Source organism: Calonectris borealis, chromosome 2, assembly GCF_964195595.1.
Source record: "Calonectris borealis chromosome 2, bCalBor7.hap1.2, whole genome shotgun sequence".
NCBI classification, from domain to species: Eukaryota; Metazoa; Chordata; class Aves; order Procellariiformes; family Procellariidae; genus Calonectris; species Calonectris borealis.
In genome coordinates this window covers 52580646-52600612 of record NC_134313.1, presented here as the reverse complement: position 1 = coordinate 52600612, position 19967 = coordinate 52580646, and the positions used below count along the sequence as shown (strand labels likewise).

The 19967-nt window shown below is 44.9% G+C and overlaps 2 protein-coding genes across 14 annotated transcripts in view; one reads left to right on the top strand and one right to left on the bottom strand.

Annotated features, from left to right (window-relative positions):
* Nucleotides 1-4268: 4268 nt before the first annotated feature.
* On the top strand, nt 4269-14125 carry CABYR (calcium binding tyrosine phosphorylation regulated). Its single transcript, XM_075141975.1, has 6 exons — nt 4269-4557; nt 4645-4698; nt 7758-8654; nt 10007-10894; nt 11980-12759; nt 13232-14125. Exons 1-6 carry the CDS (start codon nt 4410-4412, stop codon nt 13234-13236), a joined length of 2772 nt encoding a protein of 923 aa, XP_074998076.1. The 5' UTR covers nt 4269-4409; the 3' UTR covers nt 13237-14125.
* Nucleotides 14126-14506: 381 nt separating this feature from the next.
* The window catches only part of OSBPL1A (oxysterol binding protein like 1A), a 79103-nt gene continuing 73642 nt past the window's right edge, over nt 14507-19967 (bottom strand). For all 13 annotated transcript variants that reach the window (XM_075141963.1, XM_075141962.1, XM_075141965.1 and 10 more), the window contains 2 exons: nt 19398-19488; nt 14507-15691 (listed from right to left, as the gene is read on the bottom strand). In XM_075141963.1, the coding sequence (XP_074998064.1) occupies nt 15589-15691; nt 19398-19488 (194 nt within the window). In that variant the 3' untranslated portion in view covers nt 14507-15588. The remainder of the gene's footprint in view (nt 15692-19397; nt 19489-19967) is intronic.

Genomic DNA, 19967 nt, shown 5'->3' with positions numbered 1-19967 from the left:
CTACTTTTATCTGGAAAAGTTGACTTACAGAAGATGGAAATATACAGGTAAGTTCCAGTTCTGGTTCATTTTCACCAAAGAACAATTAAAATCTCTGTATTCTATACAGAGATTCAGAAAACATGGGAACCTGCTGTTTTTACACTGAGTTAATCCATATCTATATACAATACTCTTTAATTTATGCCAAAGCGAATTCTTGTATGAAATCAGCTGGTGTACAAGATGCACTGGAAAAAAGTTTTTTTATTTTACAAAAGGCTTAACTTTGTCACAATGTTGCAAATCTGTATTCTCCCTGAACTTTGAAACTTGCTCAATTGATCAGTTACAAAATTGTGCCATTGGTAGTAGATAGCAAAAAGTGATTTCCCCACCCCACCAACACGTGTATACTCAAGGTTGTTTGCCTTGATTGAATTACACTTAAGTATCTTACTGTTTAGTATCCCTTCCATCTTTGTAGGTTTTTTTGTTGCTGGCGTTGCATACATCTCCAGAGGGCTTGCAGAAGGGACCACATACCAGCACATGAGGTGCAGAAGGTCAGTGTGGTGAACTGCTGTGAAAGGACAACATCTGAAAGGATCCAGTCCCTCTACTCTTCTAAACATAGAGGTCTCTAGCTTTGGTTTCCAGACACTGCATCTCGTTGTATTTTCTTCTGCTGTATCAGATGCTGTATGCTCTGTGTATCTCAGTGTAGGCATTATAAATAATGTTCAGGTCACCTCTTACTGTTCTTTTGCATGAGCAAAATATAAACAAGACCGTAAGAAAGTCAACTTGAGGAAGGCTTTCTAGAGTTAAATACGGAACTATTTCTATTTTTCACCATTTTTTTTTAATGTAAGTTAAGACTCCAAAACTGGACCCAGCATAGGTTACCAAGGTAGGTGCCTGTTACAGTTAGGTATTGCCTTCCTGCTCAGAACCTCTTTTCTTAATTACCCAAGGTTTTCATGACCTATTTAGCTGCTGTGTTTTAACCAGTGTGTTTTAGCCATGGGGAGTTCGTGTTCAGTTGTCTTACTCTTACTCCTACTCCTATTTTTTCATTTCTGCTTCTTCAAAAAAACTTTATCTTTTGATGTGGCTTCTTCCAAGATGCTGTTCCAATATTCAATTTGATCAAGTAATCTGTTGAGCTCAGCAGGACTGGCTGGTCGTCAGTATTTTTCAGTCATTTTCTGGCAAGCTGTGCTTACCTATAGGAGATGCCCAGAAAGGCTCCCAGGTGAAAAGGTTAAGAGGAAAAAAAAGCATATTTGAGAGGGGAGGAGAAGGGAGGGAGGGAGAGAGAGATTGTCAGACTTTGCTGAGCAAAACCATTTATGTAACAAACGCCTCCCAGTCTTTCACTAAAAGTAGTATGTTTACTGTATTGAAAAAAGATAATTGTACTCCTGGGACATATACTTCTCCCCACTTGTAGAAAGGCCTTCCCAATGAAGGGGAAGACGGAGAGAGTCAGAAGGATACGCATTTAAGACACCTTAAATAAAAACAGTATTTTGTACCTCTGGTAGGAAAAACAAGAAGGTTTTCATGGAGATTTTTGTATATGAATGGAAACCCCCACTTAGAATTCTACTGAAGTCTCTGGAGGTAGAAAAGGTAGAAAAACAAAGACGGTGCTTGCAAAAAATGCAAGTCCTCTTCTGCCTATTTAGCTGAAACTTTGAAAGAGACAGCAAGTTAAAAAAACGAAATAAAACTGAACACACCCCACAGGCCCCCAACCAGTGTGATTCATGAACCTGTTGTGAACTATCTAATGAAGAGTTAATGAGTGACCTGATCCTTTTGGCAGAAAAATAAGGCTTATCTGTGACCTTGATTTGCTGAACTTCTGTCCAATCTCTGTCTTCTAAGACTTCAACGTTGTCTGGAAGCTGTTACTTCTGCAGATGGGGCAAAGAGTGGTAGGACGAGGTAATTACCTTCAGTTGGGCAAACAGCTCTTATGCTGGCAGGCTTTTCAGTTTGGGGCCAAAGGGCAACGTGGTTTAGTAGAGTAGCTGGTACGCTTTGTATGATGGATTTGCTCTAGATGGTTTCCAAAAACAGCATTCAAGTTCAAGCACAGTGAATTAGTTTCCAGGCTTTTTTTTTCCTATATGCTCTTCTTAAGTTTCTGACAGATGTGCTTTTGTCTTTGCACACAGATATGTTTAATGCCTTTATGAAGTCCTGTTGCTTCCGTATGTTCTCCATACAGAAATCTAGATTTCAGATTACTATCCTGACTTGAGAAATGATACATTTTCTAGTCCTCATATACATTCTTGAAGTATGTCTTATTCTTTGTGTAGGAAAGCTGTTGTTCCTAATTTCGTAAGTCATAGCACATTCATATTTAACTTTTTTAATAGCGTGGTCTATATTGTCGCTCTCCAGGACTGATAAGCCTATTGTGAGAAGTTTTCTTAATGAGAAATTACTTTTTAAGGATTCTTTTATGGAAGAAGCATTCTGTGGTGAGTTTACCATTAATGTACTTTCCAGTGAACTAACTTGAAAGTGATGTAATATTCTGTTAATTTTGAATGAACTATTATGAATGTTACTTATCTTATTAAAGGAAGCTATTGTAGATAATCTAAATGCTTTAGCAGCAATGACACTTGAGTCTTCAGTCTTTAGTGCTGCTGCGATTCCCCTCAGGTTTTTGTAGATGCAAACATCCAGGAATGCAAGAGCAGGTAGGTAGATGATGGTTTTCCAACTTTGATGAAGACTGGTCTGTAGCATTGTTGGTGTATAAAAGTTTTTATCCCACAGCAGTCTCCTGATCATGGCTTCCTCCATGATCTTCCTGCCTTCATGATCCTCAGAAACCCAGTTAGTGGTAACCTTGAAAATATGGCACTGTACGGTTACTTTTTTTGTGCTTGTTTTATTGGAACAGAAAGTCATCTTGTGTGTATCCACTGAAAATGTGTACTGGAAAGCAAATGCTGTCCCTTGGGCTGTGGAGGTTTGTTTCAAGTTTTGCCCTTGCAATCATAAGGTTCTGCAGTATGAACGGAGCCGTATTAAGGAATAATCTGGTTCCTCTTTGGGTGTAACTGCCATGGCTGAAGAGGTTGCAGTCCCCAGCCGTTTGCTCTGAGCACCTGCCAGAGGTCACCACAGAACATCGCTTCTCGGGTGCTACATTTTGCAGTCTGTCAGTCGCTTTAAATCCCTTGAGTGTTGTATCTCACCTATCATAAAAGGCCAGGCTGTGAACCGGGGGATGGGTCTGTGCACCCACCCGCTCCCCACGGCTGGCAGAGAGGTGGGAGGGATGCGGCTGCAGCCTTTCTGCTTTCCGCAGGTTGCAGCGTTGGATCGTGCGAAGTCGTCGTAACCTGAGGCTGAGCACGCTTGAAGGCAAGTCAGCAGCAGAAAGCAGGAACGGGTTTCACAGCAGCGTGGGAAGGGAGAAAAGGGAGCGGCTCACATGGTGTGAGCGCTGTGGGCGCTTGCTTCCCCCGCGCCATGTGGCAGGCAGCACCCATAGGTGCTCGGCCTCACCCTTGCAGCCCTTATGCTGGTTGTCCTGAGCGGCAGCGGCCATGACACCATACTTCGACCTTAAAATATATTATTAAAAGGTCTATAAATAGAGTTGTGCTCAAACGGTTGTGTCCATAAAATGCACCGATTCTTGTGTGACAGTGAAAATCAAGGTGTTTATTGCAGGAGGAAAGCCCTCGCTGATGAGCTGCAGTGTCACGCGGCCGCGGAGTGCCCTGGCTGCCTGACTGTGAATTTAAATTGTGTATTTCGCCTTCCGCTCCTTTCTTTTAACCCTTTTCAACCAACAAACAGTAACACTGCAGAGCTGGAGCACAGCCACTGACAGCTGCGAACCTCAGCGCTGCCGCGCTGATGATGCACGGGCACTGTGACATCACACCCTCCCGGCTGGGCATGGTGGCCTTGTCGGGGGGCACCGGCAGGAGGCAGGGACCAGGAGAGAGCAGCCGGAGGGGATGGAGGAGGAGAGGGGTGGAAGAAGTGTCCTGTAAACCCTTTGCTTGAACACGAAAAAGCTTTTGTGGCTCATCGGGAGTGTGCTTTGGTGGGTTTTATCTTTAAAAAAGGGTGTTCATGGCGTGGGTTTGAATTCCCATCGTTGTTCCCTAGTGGGCTGGCCCCCCTGACCATGCCTTCTGCTGCCTCAAGGTGCAGAGGCAGGGTAAAGGATTTGGTCACTGCAAATGGTAAATGCCCCCTTTAAGTTAGAGGAATGTTTGGGAAGGGGTGGAGGAGGAGGGTTATTGATGGCATTGCAAGGGCTGAGCAGCTGCGATCATGTCCTCGGTGTTAGATGCTTCACACTGGGGCGGGGTAGACGCTCAGCTGAGGGGTTCTGTTTGTACAGATAAGAAACTGTAAGCCAACTTGAGTAGACGAAGATGCAGTCTTCAAAGACCAGTTTGGTTGTTCCACATGGCCTCAAGACCCTGCTTGAGGGGGTGAGTCGGGCTGTCATAGAAAACAACCCGGATGACATCATTGAGTTTGTCGCGCTCTATTTCCAAGAGCTCGTCGCCTTTCGAAAAGGTTTGTTCCTACCACTGCTTTATCTGAAGAGCTGAGCTATTTGAGAGTGCTATCCTACTCCAACTTAATTTCTGCTTCTGTTTTCAGGGAATCCAAATCTGGATATAACAGAACTGGTTGAACAGTTTAAGTTCGTTAGCGGTAAGATGGTTGCTGTTTGTTCTTTTAAGATATTTTGAGACAATGTTCCAACCCGAATGGATGCAAGTAGTTTTCACTTATCATGGGCGGCATCCCGTCCGTCTCTAGTCACATAAGCTCTGTGCTATTGAAGAGTCGGGCACCTTCAGAAAACGCTTGTTTCTGTTTAATGTGGGAAGAATGAGTCCCCTGGGATGCTGTACTTTCTCCTTGAGTATAGGCGAGAGCCTGGATGCTTTTGGTCCTTTTAATTTTAACATATTGCAGTGTGATTTATCACCCCCTAAGCAGATAGCGACTTTACACTATTTTGTGCAAAGAAATATTGTATCTCTTTGTTTATAAAAAGATGACTTGATTCTGTGGGATGCTCATTCCTTTGGGAAGTGCTGGGAGCTTTCATCTGCTCCCTGGGTTTGGCTGTAAGGGCTGGAATCCGCGGTGCCACATGAAGGCTGTGTGGGAGCATTGATGTGGGTGCGTTGTCTAGCCCACAGCCCGTTTGTATCTGCCCCACTGGTTTGAGTCTCCATTGTCTGTTTACCCTAAGTGTCAGCAGCTTCAAATATTCTCTTTATTCACAAAGGCCACCTAAGCTAGGTTCCAAGTAATGCTGAAACTAGCCAGTACTTGAGAAAGCCCTGGTCTGTAGATGGAGCGCTATACACTAAGGTAATTACAGCAATGAAGAGAACCCCAGCTATGAACAGAAAGTGCTGCTATCTTATTCCTAGCTAAGGATCTCCTCTACAAAAGCTAACCACCACTGATTTCAGCACTTGAAGCAGTTTTCTTCTTGTAAAAATGCCTGGTGGATATTGCAGTGTGACTTAAGCATCACCAAAGGCTAAATTTTAGTGCGTTTGCAAATGTGCATTAATGATGTCACACGGCAATTCTGGCATAATCATAGAATCATAGAATGGTTTGGGTTGGAAGGTACCTTAAAGATCACCTAGTCCAACCCCCCTGCCATGGGCAGGGACACCTTCCACTAGACCAGGTTGTTCAAAGCCCCATCCAACCTGGCCTTGAACACTTCCAGGGATGGGGCATCCACAACTTCTCTGGGCAACCTGTTCCAGTGCCTCACCACCCTCATTGTAAAAAAAATTCGTGACAGCTAATATCAATCTACCCTCTTTCAGTTTAAACTGTTGCCCCTTGTCCTGTCAATGCAGGCCTTGGTAAAAAGTCTCTCTCCATCTTTCTTATAAGCCCCCTTTAAGTGTTGAAAGGCCACAATAAGTGTCCCCGGAGCCTTCTCTTCTCCAGGCTAAACAGCCCCAACTCTCACAGCCTGTTCTCATAGGAGAGGTGTTCCATCCCCCTGATCATTTTCGTGGCCCTCCACTGGACCCGCTCCAACAGTTCCATGTCTTTCTTGTGCTGAGGGCTCCAGAGCTGGATGCAGGACTCCAGGTGGGGTCTCACCAGAGCAGAGGAGAGGGGCAGAATCACCTCCCTCCACCTGCTGGCCATGCTTCTTTTGATGCAGCCCAGGATACAGTTGGCCTTCTGGGCTGAGAGCGCACATTGTCGGCTCATGCCCAGCTTTTCATCCACCAGTACCACCAGTCCTTCTCCACAGGGCTGCTCTCAATTTGTTCCTCCTCCAGTCTGTATCGATATTGGGGATTGCCCTGACCCAGGTGCAGAACCTTGCCCTTAGCCTTGTTAACTTCATGAGGTTCGCATGGGCCCCCACTCCTCTAGCCTGTCAAGGTCCCACTGAATGGCATCCTGTCCCTCTAGCATATCAACTGCACCACTCAGCTTGGTGTCATCCGCAAGCTTGCTGAGGGTGCACTCAATCCAACTCTCTGTCACTGATGAAGATACTAAATAGTATTGGCCCCAGTACGGGCCCTTGAGGGATACCACTCATTACTGGTTTCCACTTGGACATTGAGCTGTTGACTGTAACTCTTTGGACATGGCCGTCCAGCTAATTCCTTATCCATCCATCCAACCCATCTCTGTCCAATTTAGTGGCCAGATTGTTGTGTGGGACTGTATCCAAGGCCTTAGAGAAGTCCAGGTAGGTGGCATCCTTAGCTCTTCCTGAGTCCATTGATGCTGTCAATCCATCATAGAAGGCCGGTAGATTAGTCGGGCACGATTTGCCCTTGATGAAGCCATGTTGGCTGTCTTTAATCACCTCCCTGTCTCCTGTATGTTTCAACGTATCTTTCAGGAGCATCTGTACCATGTTCTTACTGGGCATGGAGGTGAGGCTGACGGGTCGGTAGTTCCCAGGGTCCTCTTATTACCTTTTTTTTTTAAAAATGGGTGCAATATTCCCTTTTCTCCAGTCACTGGGGACTTTGCCTGACACTGTGACTTTTCAAATATGATGGAGAGCGGCTGCATAATGGAGAAATTTTCTGTCTGAATGCCTGTCGGTGGTTTGCTTATGTGATTGTGAACTGACCCCTGCATGTTCACCAAGCTCCAAAACAGGTCCTTCCTGCACCTTTTTCCTTGTAGACTACTTAGTCCGTCTCTTTCTGTGTTGTCCATCCCCTACGATGCGGTCACATAACTGTGTTATGAAAGGGGACGACCAGAGAGGAATTCCTTAGCAAGCTCGAGGAAGGTTTCCTTGGAGTCTCCCACCCACAGTGCCTGCACGGGTTTTGGGACTGTTTGTGCACCAGTAGGTAGCTAGCTAGTTTGTGTAGCTCAAGGGAGCCTTTCTTTTCTGTGGCATTGCCCGAGACTGACCTTGGATTATAAATGGGTCGGTGTTGGCTTGGGATGGTATTCAGAATAATGTTTTTTCAGAGAGGATTTAGCTCTGTCATCACTGCAGACCATGGATGCTGTTAAAGCTTCCTAGATTTTGAAGTGGTACCACTGCTCTCTGAATTTTCTTTGCCCTTATTTGATAGACAAGCAGCAACCCCCCTCCTTGAATTATTCCATCTCTGCAACCCGGGAAGCCTCATAAATGTGCTGTAGAGCATCTAATTGAGTTGATGCTGAGATCACTCTTAATTTTATTTGAATGGAAAGAGGTGCTCATGTATTGCCATTATGTGCTTTTTACCTTGCAGAAGAGAAGACATCAGAGTACACAGATACTTTGTTTGCTGGGGAGCCCAAGCAAAGGGACAAGTGTACGGACACAGAGGAAGACCAGCTCCTTGAAGAACCCGATATTGAATATAGGTCCAAAATAACTCAATACCCATCAACTGCCAGATCCATTGCAGAAGGCAGATCCCTCCCTGGGTTTGATGGAGCTTCATCCCCTGAGGGACCTGACCTGGTGTACGTCCCTGCTGAGGCTGCACAGCTTGCTGCCCATGAGCTGGGTAACAGTGATTCTCTTTATTCTGTGAGGGATGTGGCAGCCAGTGTGCAGACCCTTTACGAGGACTCTCAGACCTCCGAGAATGAATTTACACCAGTAGAACGTGCTGCTAAAGATGCTTCTGCTGTCCCAGCAGCTGAGGCTTCTCTGGAGGCTCTTAGGTCACAACCAGGAGTGTGGAGTCAGTCCTCCATAGCTGGAGAACTAGGTCCCTCAGACAGCCAGGCTGGTGCCTCAACAAATGATGTAAATCAAGCTTCCTCAGTCCCCTTGTGGGAAGAACCATCACCTCTGTCACCATCACCATCACCTGCTCCTAAAGATCCACTGCAGGCTGGGCCTTCCTGCCATGAAGCTGAGGTTACCTCAACCACTGAGGTTGTTTCACTGCATTGGGATGATAAGCTGATTATGGATGCAGAGGTTCCACCTTATGTAGAGCAGTTCCCAGAGAAAATAACCATGCCCTTTGTAGACCAAACAGCTTATCCATTAAAGATTGAGCAGCCATTAGATGCAGGCCAGGGCTCAAGTGCTACAACCTTAGGTCCATCTGTTGATGATTTAGTGTGCTACCCTAAGAGAATGGAATCTACAGCCCAAGCGGAATCAGCTGAGCAAGTTTATGTCTTGTCAGGTAAGAAAGTCTGGGTCTTTGTGTCATCTTCCTGTTCCAGCTTCCAGGTCTACAGCTTCATCAGTGGTCATTAAATGGAAAAGCACCTATGTCGGTGCAACGCAGGGTAGAGATGACTTCAAAGAAACTACTCTGCCGACGCTGCCTGCTTGGCCCCAGTGCACGTGTCAGATCTCTTTGCCGTCTGTTCCAAGAGATGTGGCTAGCTCTGGGCAGGCCTCCCGTGCTCCCGTGGGTAAATATGCAGATAAGAGCGATGGGGAGGTGCCCATTGATGCCAAGTGGTCTTGCTCAAAACAAGCCATATTTTCTGAAGCAGGTGTGAGAGACCTAAGATGTAATACGTGTGGCTGAAGAGAGGTGGCCAGCTGGAGGCCTAGTTTTGATTCTCTTCCCCTGAAAGATCTCATATTCCAGCACTGACCTAGAAGGCTTTCCATTAGGGGAAAAAATGGTGGTGGTTGCCTGTGCTGTCTTGAGCTTGGTGAGTTTCTGCAGCTGGGCTGGGAGGGCTAAGCACTGGTCATCAGTTCCACAAACAGCAAGAGAGCCGGTGCTCATCTTTCTTGGTGAGGCCCTCACCAGCATCTCTTCCCTGGTGGTGGTGATGTGTGCCCAAGCTCCTGCCTTGCCCAGCTGGAGAAACCCTCCAGGGCAGAGCTCCCCTGCCTCGAGTCCCCCTGGTACTGCAGAATCTGTCCAAGCCCTGTCCCAGGCCGCGGGAGAGGTAGGACGGCTGTGAGGGTTTTATTAACCATGTGATGGAACACTGTTTTGATCCCATGAGTACTCTCTTGTGTTCCTCCCTTGATAACTAATCTAGAAGCCCTTTTTCAGTCTGTTTGTAAAATTTGTTCATGGCTTATCCTGTTCATCATTTGGATACCTGTCACTTCAACTAATCCAGTTTTTTGGGGAGGCTAAAATGTTACCACCTGTGCATCTAAAATAACTTGTATGGATCCAAAGAGTTTTGAGGCATTGCAAAGAGGAGCGTTGCTCTTCTAGCTGGCTTGTATGACGTGCTTAATGTAAAAGGTTTAATCTTTTAACCTGTAAGTGTAGCAATGTTTATGGGTAGTAGATAACAATGTAGCCATCACCGCAGGACCATGAATGCTGTTAAAGCTTCCTAGATTTTGAAGTGGTACCACTGCCCTCTGAATTTTCTTTGCCCTTATTGATAGACAAGCAGCAACCCCCCTCCTTGAATTATTCCATCTCTGCAACCCGGGAAGCCTCATAAATGTGCTGTAGAGCATCTAATTGAGTTGATGCTGAGATCACTCTTAATTTTATTTAAATGGAAAGAGGTGCTCATGTATTGCCATTATGTGCTTTTTACCTTGCAGAAGAGAAGACATCAGAGTACACAGATACTTTGTTTTCTGGGGAGCCCAAGCAAAGGGACAAGTGTACGGACACAGAGGAAGACCAGCTCCTTGAAGAACCTGATATTGAATATAGGTCCAAAATAACTCAATACCCATCAACTGCCAGATCCATTGCAGAAGGCAGATCCCTCCCTGGGTCTGATGGAGCTTCATCCCCTGAGGGACCTGACCTGGTGTACGTCCCTGCTGAGGCTGCACAGCTTGCTGCCCATGAGCTGGGTAACAGTGATTCTCTTTATTCTGTGAGGGATGTGGCAGCCAGTGTGCAGACCCTTTACGAGGACTCTCAGACCTCCGAGAATGAATTTACACCAGTAGGACGTGCTGCTAAAGATGCTTCTGCTGTCCCAGCAGCTGAGGCTTCTCTAGAGGCTCTTAGGTCACAACCAGGAGCGTGGAGTCAGTCCTCCATAGCTGGAGAACTAGGTCCCTCAGACAGCCAGGCTGATGCCTCAACAAATGATGTAAATCAAGCTTCCTCAGTCCCCTTGTGGGAAGAACCATCACCTCTGTCACCATCACCTGCTCCTAAAGATCCATTGCAGGCTGGGCCTTCCTGCCATGAAGCTGAGGTTACCTCAACCACTGAGGTTGTTTCACTGTATTGGGCTAAGCTGATTATGGATGCAGAGGTTCCCCATTATGTGGAGCAGTTTCCAGAGAAAATAACCATACCCTTTATAGACCAAACAGCTTGTATGTTAAAGGTTGAGCAGCCATTAGATGCAGGCCAGGGCTCAAGTGCTACAACCTTAGGTCCATCTGTTGATGATTTAGTGTGCTACCCTAAGAGAATGGAATCTACAGCCCAAGCGGAATCAGCTGAGCAAGTTTATGTCTTGTCAGGTAAGAAAGTCTGGGTCTTTGTGTCATCTTCCTGTTCCAGCTTCCAGGTCTACAGCTTCATCAGTGGTCATTAAATGGAAAAGCACCTATGTCAGTGCAACGCAGGGTAGAGATGACTTCAAAGAAACTACTCTGCCGACGCTGCCTGCTTGGCCCCAGTGCACGTGTCAGATCTCTCTGCCGTCTGTTCCAAGAGATGTGGCTAGCTCTGGGCAGGCCTCCCGTAAGCAAATATGCAGATAAGAGCGATGGGGAGGTGCCCATTGATGGCAAGTGGTCTTGCTCAAAACAAGCCATATTTTCTGAAGCAGGTGTGAGAGACCTAAGATGTAATACGTGTGGCTGAAGAGAGGTGGCCAGCTGGAGGCCTAGTTTTGATTCTCTTCCCCTGAAAGATCTCATATTCCAGCACTGACCTAGAAGGCTTTCCATTAGGGGAAAAAATGGTGGTGGTTGCCTGTGCTGTCTTGAGCTTGGTGAGTTTCCGCAGCTGGGCTGGGAGGGCTAAGCACTGGTCATCAGTTCCACAAACAGCAAGAGAGCTGGTGCTCATCTTTCTTGGTGAGGCCCTCACCAGCATCTCTTCCCTGGTGGTGGTGATGTGTGCCCAAGCTCCTGCCTTGCCCAGCTGGAGAAACCCTCCAGGGCAGAGCTCCCCTGCCTCGAGTCCCCCTGGTACTGCAGAATCTGTCCAAGCCCTGTCCCAGGCTGCAGAATTTATACAGCTGTGAGGTCTCAGCAAAGCACTGTGTAGAGGAGAGCTGAGCTTAGACAGATTTGTAAATGAACATTGGCTCTTTTAAGAAAAAACCAAACTTTTGGGCGAGTTTGACAAACTTTATTTTCAGAAATGCCAGACAAATGCTTACCCAGAAGAGCCTCTGCTCTGACCATAAACGGTTTTACTTTTTCTAGGCTGCAGGTGCGTGTCAGCCACATGCCAAACAGCGTTTGCTAGCCCAGCTCTGTTCTCTAACATGCTTGCTTTCACTAGGTGTAGGTATGTTTGTTTTAAACATAAGGATTTATAATATGACTGGAATTCACCACTTCTGATACCAGCGCTCCTGTTTTTATCTTTGTAGCCATGGCATCAAGTGAAGCAGGACAGCCACCACTACATTCTAATGTGTGGACCCTCTATCGCCTAACTGACTTGAGACAAGGTCAAAAATCACCACCATCCCTTTCTTCTGCTGGAGCTGGTGTTCCTTATTCCCAGGCAACCCTCAGTCTTTCCAGGGGAGAAGATCAACAATGTGGTCAGCTGTCACAAGTATCTGCTCCAATTTATGTGATACAAGAAGAAAGCAAGAGGAGAGATGCTCCACCTTTCATTTTAGTGGGCTCTAACGTTCAGAACATACAGGACGGGAAACCTATTCCTCAGCTGTCACACATATCTGCTCCAATTTATGTGGTACAAGAAGAACGAACGAGGAGAGATGCTCCACCTTTCATTTTAGTGGGCTCTAATGTTCAGCACATACAGGACTGGAAACCTATTCCTCAGCTGTCACAAGCATCTGCTCCAATTTACGTGATGCAAGAAAAATGCAAGAAGAGAGATGCCCCACCTTTCATTTTAGTGGGCTCTAACATTCAGAACATACAGGACTGGAAACCTATTCCTAGCCATGCTGCCTTTGCACAGCAAGGTACAGGTGCTAGGAGGAGATTCACTACAGCCCCTGTCCCAGTTGCCAGGCCAGCTGATGAGAAAACAGATACGGCAAGCCCCAGTTCTAATTCTGCAGAGGAAACTGCGGCTAAGCCATGCACACCCCACGTCTTCTCAGTTGCCATCCCTCTGGATGATGTGATATCTGCAAAGAAAGGCTCACCAGCTGATGATACGCGCACAGGTATAAATGCTCTTGCAGAAAGCTGTAGAACTGCAGGACAGATATCACCATTACAGTGGGCCCATGCCCAGAGCAGGGTCATGAAGAAGTAAGCTTGCTTCTTGCATGGGTCTTGCTATAGGGTGATGCTAGTGTTTGGATTTTACTACTAAAAGCTTAATTTCACCCTTTTCAAAATAAAATAAGGTTTAAGACCAGTGGTTAAACTACTTGTCATACATAACAGACCCAATGCCACCTTCTGCTTGTTACACTTGGCAATTATTAGTATGAGTCTTGCTCTGGTTTTAGTCTAAAGTAAACCAAGATTTTAATCTCGCATTCATACACATCTTGAACCCTTAAGGTTCAGGCTAGGCACAGTGTAATATTCAGAGTGGTAAAATACCCTCAACTTAGAGTGCATTTAGGTAGCAATTAACGTAGTTCTTGCTGCATACTTTCTACTGAGTTCATGTTGTTTTTTAAACAGGTTGAGAAGAGAGACCGTTTGAACTTCTGGAAGAGTTCCGGAGGAATGGAGCTGACATCGTAATAAATCAAATAATGCAAACGCTGCAAAAAAGCCAGCAACTGGAACTCCATTCCTGTGCATTTTGTACTTTCCTAGCACAACACCCTGAATGTTAACTTTGTGTGAATTACGACCACTGAGACACATCTGCTGCAGCTGTTTCAGCTGAAGAGTGGCCCAGCTTCTTCACTGAGCTAACGTGGTCTATGCATAAGCCCCAACGATGCTGGCAGATTACATACAGAGCCAAAGTTAGTTCAGTGTAACCAGGCGGAGTCTATACTGCTGGGGTTATATTCTAGAAAGGAACTGTACACAAATGTCAGGAACAAGAGGACAGTTATACTGTCAACTAGAGAAAGGACTTATTCTTACACATGGTCAATTCATTCAAACTATGCTTTATCGAGGAGGACAGCTGAGGCTATGCTTTGAGGAAGAGTACCTTTATTTTGCTTTAGAGGTTTTACAACTACAGCTAGGGTCACTTAAATATGCCAGACTCTTGAAGCATGAATAGGTCTAGGAAAAAAACCCCTCTGTTCTTATGAAACAGAAGTAAGTTGCTCAAAACAAAAGAAAAAAAGTTGATGTTGTATAGCGGTTTCCCTCTCTTGAACCCGGGTGGGCAGGCAGGAACCAAATGCTTTGTTTTTCCTAGCACTAAGTGTTCGGTGCTGTGTGACCTGCTAAAGCACTGACCCAGCAGCTCGACTGTTTCTACGTATCTCAGAATCCCACTTGAAGTTGCACAGGAATTGTCAGACTTCAAGGAATGCTGGCCAGAGCAGAGGCTTGAGTGCAGAGATGACACTTCCAAGAGGCAGTGCAGGTATTCAATTTCTGCATCTACTGTGAGATGTCACTGTGAGAACGGGGCCCTCACATGAAAGACTGCCAAAGAAAAGGCTTTCCCTTACCTACGCAAATATATCTCAGCATCACTACATGGGTAATTCTAGTAGTCCACAGAATAAAAACAGAAAGCATCTCGTTGCCTTATTCACAGTTTCAGTAGTCCACCCTCAAGACTAGAGCTGCAGCCTCACTGCATATTCAAGGAGAAAGCTCTCAGTTCCCCAGCCATCCCCCCCCCACCATTCGCAGACTGTTCTGCTTAGGGGAAAAGTGGTCCTTGAAGCACATCATTACACAACTTCATTGCAGCAGCTTTTGGAGTAGGCTTGCTCAGAAAGGGTCAGCGCTGTCAAACACCACTCACTCTAGACTAGATGCAAGAAGTTTTGAAGCCTTTATTTAGTAGCAATTAAATTACTCAATTAACACTAACCTCCAGACAGCAGTTAAAATATTGTACAAAGAGCAGCTTGCCCTCTAGAAGCTCTGTACACAGTTCAATATAAACTTACACTCTAAGATTGAATGCACCCCACTGAACAGGGGTAAAGCAGCTGTGCACAGGAGGCCTCACTGAGGTGCTCTACTACCTTTGAAATGCACAAGACTTCCTCCCAGGGAGTCTGCACAGTACAGACACAGGTCCTGTCCCCCCCGCCACGTTCCACTGGGTCCTGGACTGATTAGGTTCTTACCTTTTTGCAGTGGTGCTGGGCACCAGAACTTTTAGTGCATGAAACAGATTTTTTTAAAACCTGTTACTAGTGTGCAGTCCAAATCAAATCCGTAGATATTTAAATGGCTCTTAATTCCTTAAACCATAAGGTTGGTAGCAAAACAGGAGAGCAAAATTCAAAACACACTGCACGAGACATTGAATAAATACCTCTGAGTAATGTTACCAGCTTAAACAACTGCATTAATGCTCCAGGGACGGGAACACTTCTGGAAACTCTGACCAGAGCTCAGGATTTAAGGGAGTTACTTTAGTAAAAGAAAAGTCACTTTATGAAAAATTACATCTTTACAAAAGTGACACACCCTTCTTCATTTAAGAACAGAATATTGCAACTACTGTGTGTGCTTTTAAACATTCCCATGTCACAATAAATAAAACCAGTTTTACTTGTGCCAATGTTATCTACGAAAGAAAGTATTCACAGAACAGCCGAAGGTGTTCTACTCCTCATACACCACAACCTAATATAGGTGTATTCAGCAAACAGGGCAGCTCGAAACCATGGCGACTTACTTTGTCCACACAGGACCCACCATCAGCCAGAAAAATTAGTCCCCTACCTATGGGACTGCAGGTCATGTACCACCAGATTTACTGTGGAGATGCTTAATATTCTGTTTGATAACATGTCAGTTTTTTCAGGAGATAAGTAAAACAAGGGGAAACACTAAAACAGATTAAGACTTGTTTGTATCAGTCACAGGCTCCTTATTGCATTTTAATAAATATCAGGCAAGTTAAAGTAGTTTCTGTCCCAGTAGTTGCCAGAATAAAGCCAGTCCTGCGTACCAGTATAGGGATTGGGGCCTTGGTGGAACCATCTGCAAGGAAACATACAGCATGTTAGTGAAGCTATTAACACACACTTTTGTGGAAGTTCAGAACTGCTTTGCTGCATCTTCAGCAGTTTACTGTTCAAAGTCATTATTGTGATTGCAGGAGCCCTCTTGGTTTTAAATTCGTAAGTGAATTGGAAGTCATCTTCAGTGGCTACATCTCCCCATTTGCCGCACCGCTTAAATGTCTCCTATGTGAAATTACTGGCACCAGTATTTTGTCACTTGAAGGAGTCGAGACTATCACATAAAAAAGGACAGGTACAGTTTTACTTCAAAGCAGTTGTGAACAATGATTTTGACATGCATAAGCAGTAACAGTTTTTGCAAGACATGTAAACACCACAAGCACTGCAGTCCTGAAAACAGAAAAACATTATTTCCCTGGGATCTAGATTTCCCCTTGTTTTTTAAAGCCTTGTTTTGCAATGCATTTAACTCAGAACAAGTGTGCCAGCTACCCTCAGCATAGATGAAGTATCACCCACAGGCTGCAGGAAAAGTCCTGGCCAATTACAACTTAACTGTGTTGCATTACACTGTTAGCACTGAATGGCCAGAAAGCTGATTCTGCCTGCATGAAGTTATTTGCAAGCTTTTGCTAAGCTGGTTGTTGCTAGGAACACTGAAGTTTAGCACCTTCCTTCTTTCCTTCCCTCTCCCCTCCTACCTAATCTGGAGGCACTATATATACACACGCACAGATTATATGTGCATGTGTGTATGACCTTTTGGTGTGGGGGGTGCTAACTATAAAATAAGGTGCGCTTACAAGGCCATACTACTGGCAAGGATCCCCCAGTGGTGAGCAGAACCCTGTCAAATCACCATGGCACAGAAATTTGTCCTTCTTCCTCCTCTCCCACACACGTTTCTGGCAATCCTGCAGCCTGTTACTGAACATTGCTTTCTGTTTGGGCGCAGTTACTCAGTCTTCTGCCTCGAAAGCACACACTGCACAGTACCAGATCTCTAGCATTTTAACAACTTCTTGTGTTTTGCAAAGCCGTGTTTATGGCACAAGTCAGTTTGCTAGAAGCTCTTTCTGTGGTTAATATGCTCCACAGCTTCCTTTCATCTCCTCACTGGCCGCAAAAGCCAGTTCTTCCTTTATATGCCTCACTGCAGCGAACACACTCACTTAAGTAAATCATGCATGTGCAAGGCAGCCCATTTTAACTCGGCTCCTCCCTTCTAGGGTACCATAAGGTTTCAGAACAGAAATTAAAACACATTCAGACCAAATATGACTTGATCTCTTTAAAAAGCGAAAGCATAAAGACCAATATCGCACTGTCATGTTACAAAGCAGGGCAGCTAACAGGCAAGTCTTGCTTGGCTCAAAAGAAGAAATGCCTTGTACCGTCTTCACGGTGGTAAACTGAACAGTTGAACACTTCATCGGTTCTCCTGCTGTCCTGGTTAAGTGAACCGGAGTCAACAGAAGATAGAAGTCATTCAACCCTTGTACTGCACATGATTCACTACTGCATCACCTCCACACAAGATGCGTCAGCTATTCCAAAGTAACTGGTGCATGTGTGTTCACCAGTTCACCTCCTAGTTCACAGGTAATAGCAGCTCATTCCAGAGCACAAAGAGTTTGCTGAGAGGCAGGGCTATAAGCACAGTCACCTCGTCTCTCACATTAAGGAATTCTACCACCCAATACTTCACTAGTGTGTCTTCAACACTTGTACAGGTCAGGACAATGTGCCCCTCCTCCAGTGACCACCTACTTCAACAGGAAGGAGAAAGGTGATGGGAAGAACTAAGTTTGAGAGACATAGGATACCCAAAGCAATCAGATAATCTAGCCAGGTAAGTGATGGGGGAAGGAGGGGACTGATTTTCATCAAAAGCAACAGACCACTGCTGTGTTTCAGAACTGAACTAGTCTTTTACTCAAGACTACTGGTCAGTCTCTAAAACATTAAGTGTTCAACATGAATCACTTCTTCAGAAACACCAAGATCCCACTTCTAAAGTGGATTCAAAATAATTTAAAAAAAATCACTAGGCACTTTGGAGAATTGTCTTACGAGGGAGGAACTCTACTAGACAAAGTAAGAAGCCTGCTTTTCTGTGGCAAGGAAATTGCAGTAGTTTACATCAAAGTTTATATTACAGTGCAGATTAAGACCTACAGTTGACCTTCTGGGAACAGGAAGGAGAGTCTCCCTTCACAGTATGCATGTTTTTTCCCCAAAGCACAATTCTTCCTCCATGCTTTATATGTTCATCCTTTGGAGGCAGTCGCACTTGGCATTCCTACTAAAGAGATCAGACACTAGGAATTTTCTACCAAAGCTTTAGAAACATCCTGGAAAAGAAAGAGTTCCTAAAGGACATCCCAGGCAAGCACTGAGTAGGTCTACAGTACCTGCACAACAGCAACTGAAGAACCTTGTGAACGGTGTCTGCACTAATTATACACCCCGAAAACCATTGCTCTGAGTGGCCCCCTAGGAATTCCCCAACTTCCAATACCAACCTCAGGTGCTTTAAGCTATACCTTAAGCGACTTCAGGCACCTGGAAGAACAGAATATAACTATCCCTCGCTTTGAAAACACTTGTGAGAGCTAGAACCACTCTGAATTCAGGAAAGAGGGAGGTGCAAGGCTGTCCAGCACTTAACATGTTTACTTGGAAGCATTACAAAGATGTTATTTTCCACCAGTCTCAGGGCAAACAAACCCAATCACTTCAGGAGAGCAGGCACAGGAAAAAGACAAAGGCAGACATGTCCAAACCTGGGACTCTGGGATGATGGGTGACTTCATTTGAAAAAAAGAAAGAAGTGATTTATAGTTACAAACATACATTTTAAAGATACTTAATCCACAGTGTCTGGGTGTATTAATAGCTAGTTAATAGGGAAAAGATGAAGCTTGCTTACTTTTAGAGAGTTTAGCCCTACCATTTTTTTTTCTGTGAAGAGACTCCTGATTTATTACTATACTTTTAAGCAGACCTTGTCTGGTCAAACTAGATTCATTTGGTCATGTTTTCACAGTTTCACTTAGCTTGTGTGTAAGAGCTCCCTCTGATCTTATATTAAAAAAAAAAAAAACAGAAAACACAAACATCCTGGCAGATCCCTTGTAAGGTAATTTTTCCCTTAGCTCTTCTAACTTTTGTAGTCAGTAACCCTCTCAGAAAGGAGACAATGACTTGGATATCTAGGTGATGAAGTCATTTCACCAACTTTGAGAATAACTGTATGCAGTGGGAATACAGTACTGCCAGCACACCGCAACTGAGCTGAGAAGTCATGGGCTATCAAGTTTACTGGAGGAAGCATTTCCTCCTCTCTTTGGCCAAGCATGCGAATTTGAGGCAATTATAAACTAACCAGCAACAACAGTCCTTACAAGCAGCTATGAGTGGCAACATCTTTTTCATGTCAGAACCAAGAGGTGCTCAGAAGAGACAACAAAGGTTGTATTTCACTATGGTTGTGCAAGGAACGAGAGGGAAGGAACTGAGACCAAGCCTGACGCTTCTCTCTGGAAGCACTACAGCCTGCAGGGACCAAGTCTGCAAGTACAACAGTGGCACTACCAAACCTGATGATGTCAGCTCTTCATGCTGACAGAGTACCGCACACCACCAGCGTGGAATGGCAGTTAACCTGAATGTTCAAAACCTTTACATAACTACACGCACACAGAGGCAAGCACACTAACCTCGTCTTCCAGTCTTCCTCTGACTTTGAACGATTTTTGCGGGCAGTCCTTTGTTTTTCTTCTAGCCTCTTCTTTTCTTCACTAGCTAGATCTTGAAAGAATAAAAATACACAAATAAAAATACAGAAGACGTTAAAGTGTAATATAAGACAGGGACATTACTTCACCTCACCCAGCAAATAAATAAGGGAAGTAGTAAAAAGTTGTCCATTTAAAAATCCTTCTACATAACACAGAAGAGCTTCTGGTTTAGTCTATGAGCAAAGCCAGGCCAGCTGTGGCACAAGATCAGCCAATGGAATCCCATCTTTAAGAGTGCTAAATACATGTTTATCCATGGCCTGAGGATGCTGAAAATGTGTTTACGTGACAGCAAACGTGAACTAGGGGAGGTGACTTACCTAGAATTTATTTCAGTAGGGAAACTGATTAAGATCTGCTGGATTTATTTCAGAAGCCTGGCCACCTGCTTCTTGTTAAGATTTGGGGTAAGTTGTTACTAGGGCCTAGTTCCTGATCAATAAAGGGTTGGAATATTCATTTCCAAACCACAAAGAATTGTCTCCCTGC